The 4,092-nt window shown below is 42.5% G+C and overlaps 2 protein-coding genes across 2 annotated transcripts in view; one reads left to right on the top strand and one right to left on the bottom strand.

Moving 5' to 3' along the window:
• RNF10 (ring finger protein 10) overlaps positions 1 to 863 on the top strand; it is an 18,689-nt gene extending 17,826 nt beyond the window's left edge. The window contains exon 17 of the mRNA XM_010282761.1: positions 82 to 863. Within this exon, the coding sequence (XP_010281063.1) occupies positions 82 to 158 (77 nt within the window). The 3' untranslated portion in view covers positions 159 to 863. The remainder of the gene's footprint in view (positions 1 to 81) is intronic.
• Positions 864 to 2,997: 2,134 nt separating this feature from the next.
• Positions 2,998 to 4,082, bottom strand: POP5 (processing of precursor 5, ribonuclease P/MRP subunit (S. cerevisiae); the record flags this gene model as incomplete). Its single annotated transcript, XM_010282762.1, has 3 exons — positions 2,998 to 3,101; positions 3,277 to 3,360; positions 3,905 to 4,082. Coding segments are annotated over 3 exons (366 nt in total), but the record flags the coding sequence as incomplete, so codon positions are not given.
• Between the last annotated feature and the right edge of the window lie 10 nt (positions 4,083 to 4,092).

The following is a 4,092-nucleotide window of genomic DNA, read 5'->3' as shown; positions in this document are numbered from 1 at the left end:
TGTAGGGAAGACCATATATAATTTCTGTGTGACATTCCTGTTCCATGAGAAGAATGACAGTATCATTTTAATCCTTCACAGAGGAAAAGGGAGGCAAGAAAAGAAAGAAACAGAAGCAGAAGCTACTGTTCAGCACCTCTGTTGTTCACACAAAGTGATTCTACTATTCAAGAGAAGTTTCCTCTCCTGGTTTTCTTTTTATTTTGCTTTGTTTTGCTGCTATAGTTTAAGTATTTAAATTTGAACAGACTAAACTTGTGTTTCCAGGGCTTCTAGGGGGTTCAGGAGGAAACCATGACAGTGTATGTTGAAGTAAGATCTTTTGATTCCAACTGCTTGATCAGTTTATACTGAAACAAAGTTTTGAAAGAAACAATCCAGAGACAAATCAGCCAAGGCTTCTAGTCTGTGCCAAGTCAGTTCTTTTGGCCTAATAAGCAGTATGAAAGTCTCTACAGCTGTGTGGCACTGGCAGAATACTGCAGTATTACCTAAGTGGAAAGCCTATAGGCAGAGCGCCTTTATTTTGCTGGAAGTATTTATGGGCAGAAGTCCATCTGACTGTGACAGTAGTGCTGTTTCAGTAAAGCTGTTAAACCGCTCTCTGGCGAAACTGGTTTCCGCTGCACTGGAAATGGGCAAAAGAACTTCCTGGCTTTAGAGTGTTAGCTGCTATATCTGTTCTTTTTCTAAAGAGCAAGAATTCCTCCTGTTCTCCTGGCTTGGAAAGATTTAAAGCTGAGGTGAGTGTAAAGCAGAACTTGGCTACTTGGTTTTGAAGTGACTCTTGATGAATTTGTGTATTTCAAAATGCATACTGGTACTAGTGGTAGAAGGAACCTCCTGGCTTCTCTCAGTTGTTCAACTCTGTTTTAATGTGGATGAGGCTGCTCATTTTTTTTTTTTTTGCCAACCATGGGCTACATGTTCTTTGTAACCTGATCATCTAGAATAAACACTCCACCCTAGGGCTTTTGGTAACTACCTGAATAATATTTTGACATTGGCTGCTCTTGCATTGGAAGAACAGCGGATAGCTGGAGTCTGTAGGTAACTTTTATCTCCCAGCAAGAAACTGGAGTCTCTTGTACTGGGATGAGGGCCTGTGTCCCCTTGGTTCTGGGATGTAAGTTGATCTGCACTAGGCACCTCGGGCTATAAACATGCTTCTTCTGGAGCCCTCCCTGCTCTGTCTTTGGGTGGTCACATTCTGCACTGCTTGTGGTTTGATTTGAGGTAATGAGTTAAATGGTGTCGGTTTTGTTGAATAAAATGAACTGTAGGTATAATGTACCAGTCAAGGCCAAAAGTTGCAATAAATCATATGCACACACACTTGCAGTACTGCACACTTCCTGAGCTACAGCTGAACTGTTGTATCAGTGTGGAGCACAATACCATGTAGTTGCACAGATTCAAATCTTACCTTCCTACTGACAGATTTCATGCCAGGGAGATGGTATAAAGCACCACCTAACTTCCAGTGCAAGACTGGCACGTGTCTTCTGTTATCTTGAGCCTCACCTGGCACCAGTGGTCTCACTGCATTTGCACAGGCTTCAAAAAGTTGATGTGCGCTCTCCCTCTGACGTGGTAACTGAGCAAGGAAGCATGTGTTTGAGACTCCTGGAGTCAGGTATTCTACCACCACTGGTAAATTCATTGGTTGTGTCCCTATTTAAAATGTTTATGTCAATACATTGAGGCTGGATTTCAAAGCAGTAGGTTCCATATTACATGAGTGCTTCTTCAAGGTACTTAAGTGCACGCATATAGGAAGCTGGTACCAAAGAGTATAGTTTGCAAAACTCTTATGTGGCTGTAAATGAGAAAGAAGGGGAAAAGGGGGGACATAAAGAATGCTTTAGCTGCTACAGGAGTATAGAGGAAACACTTGCAAAACATTCTTTGAAAGCAGCTTGACTTCACGCTTGGTCTCAATTAACCACACTCGATGGAAAGATAGTACAGCTTGTCAAGAGATTGCAAAACTAAGATGAGATGCCTGAAAGAGGTAACACATCTTGCTGTTAACGCTTTACATACACATTGGGAAATTATTAGTGAGGGTAGAGAAAGCAACTAAGGACAAAAGATTCAAGTATGCCGTTAACTGTGTTCACAGTACTATTGTTTCCTATTTGTAATAGTCATTTTAAGCCATGGAACAGGAGTAACTACTTAGTGTCTAACCAGTATCTGTTGTGTTCTATTATCTCTACACATTTATAGTCAACTTTTCTTTGTATTGGGAAGAGAGACAGAATAGCTGGCGCTGGTGTAACTCACCTCTACATCTCACAGGCACTAGAACAAGTAAGGGAAGTGATGTGGGCAAGGCAGACTGTCCCTTCTGCAGGGGCAGTCTCCACAGGACAGATCTTCAAGTTGTGTCTTGGTTTCCTATGGATTCAAGAGATAAGACCAGCAATGCTACTTTCCTGTAACTGATTGGTGTAAACTTAATAAATATGTAAGCAGTACTTGTACCTATGAGTTTTATAATGGGTTGGATAGAGTTGAGCCTTACAGCTCTAACCTTGCATTCCCTGTGGTCTCTGCTCCTGTGTACACAACTGGTGCTTTTGTGACTCAAAACAATGGGTAGCCCTACAGATAACAGGCACACTTGAAGATACTGGTTTTTACCTTAAGATGTTAATGCTTTTTCTGTACTGAGAGTAACTACGTTTGTTGTTTGTGCCAACTGCCTAAAGCTCACTTCTACCTCAGCATGAAGATCACATTGCGCTTCTACACTCCTTGGGAGTACATGTGGTTTTTGACTCCTGGAGTGAAACAGGCAAGTAACCTACTTAAGTAAAACCATTTTTTTTAAATTATTTTTTATTTCTTTAAGAACACTCAGAATGGGGGAATGAAGTTTAAATATATACAGATGGTTTTTCTGTCCCCTGGTTTGCTTAACACTGAAGATAACTGGTAACACCTTGACCACACAAGTACAGGACAGAGGTGAACACTAACAAGTAACATTCAGTCTGTCTCTGTGCCATCATCATCTTCCTCATCTCCACTTTGAGACTGCTCTTCTGTAAGGGAACAGCTCAACAAGGACTTCTGTATACACCGTCTCTCCTCTGCAATAAAGAGCAACAGAGGCTCATTACTTTTCTCTCTTCACATACGCTGGAATATTCTCAACTTCCAAAGAAAGAACATTTCTCAGTTCAAGAATTCAGAAGTAGCCCAGCATATCCCACAGCAGCCCCAGGAATTGAGCTGCATGTTAGGAAAGCAGCTGGAGGAACTCACCTTCATTTGTACAGTTTTGCAACAATGTCAGCAGCTGTCTTCTATTATACTGAATTAGAAATTTCTGACATGTTCTTATAGTACCTGTAGGAGTCATAAGAACAATATGTAACAATCTACAAAACCAGTATCTTTTTTAGTATATTTTTCTGAAGATGATTGTAGCAAGTGCCAATTGCCCCAGACAACATCTGCCCCAGGCAGTGCTAAGAAGGGGCTGTAGACTTCATTTCCCCACTGTTGAGGTTAAGTGGTGGAATAATAATTTCTAACATGTAGTGCCCATTCTTTGCCCCAAGTGGTTAATTTTCAGTACTTTGAAAATATATTTTAAAAAGAAAATAATGTAATACAGTGTTTGCTGCTCTCATTTTGTGTTAAATGTAATTAAGATTCAAGCAGAATTAATGAGGGTCTCAACAAAGAAATAGGTGGTGCCTATTTCTTACTCAGATTTGCTAGAAGCAGCTCTGTTATTGACATGTACGATGTGTCTATCACACCCACAGCAGGAAGATGAGGCTCTTCCATTTTAGCAGGCCTGGAGCGTATGACTAAGCTCTGCGACCTCCCCCCAGGCACCCGGGACCCCGCACCCAGCACCAGGGCAGCTGGGGCAGCGGCTGACCTCCGACGTGCAAGGTGTTGAGGCTGCAGGGGTACCGCTGGTTCCGGTTCTCCAGCTGCCTGACGAAAGGGAGCGCGGAGCAGAGCAGCCTGTAGGAATCCTTGCGGCACCGCAGCAGCACAGTCCCGGTGTAGGCGTTCAGGTATTTCACTGCGGGGGCAACAGGGGCACCGGTGAGTCCGGACCCC

Source organism: Phaethon lepturus, unplaced genomic scaffold (assembly GCF_000687285.1).
Source record: "Phaethon lepturus isolate BGI_N335 unplaced genomic scaffold, ASM68728v1 scaffold9092, whole genome shotgun sequence".
Taxonomy (NCBI): Eukaryota; Metazoa; Chordata; class Aves; order Phaethontiformes; family Phaethontidae; genus Phaethon; species Phaethon lepturus.
Note: the sequence above shows the minus strand (reverse complement) of the source record. Positions and strands in the feature narration are given on the sequence as shown.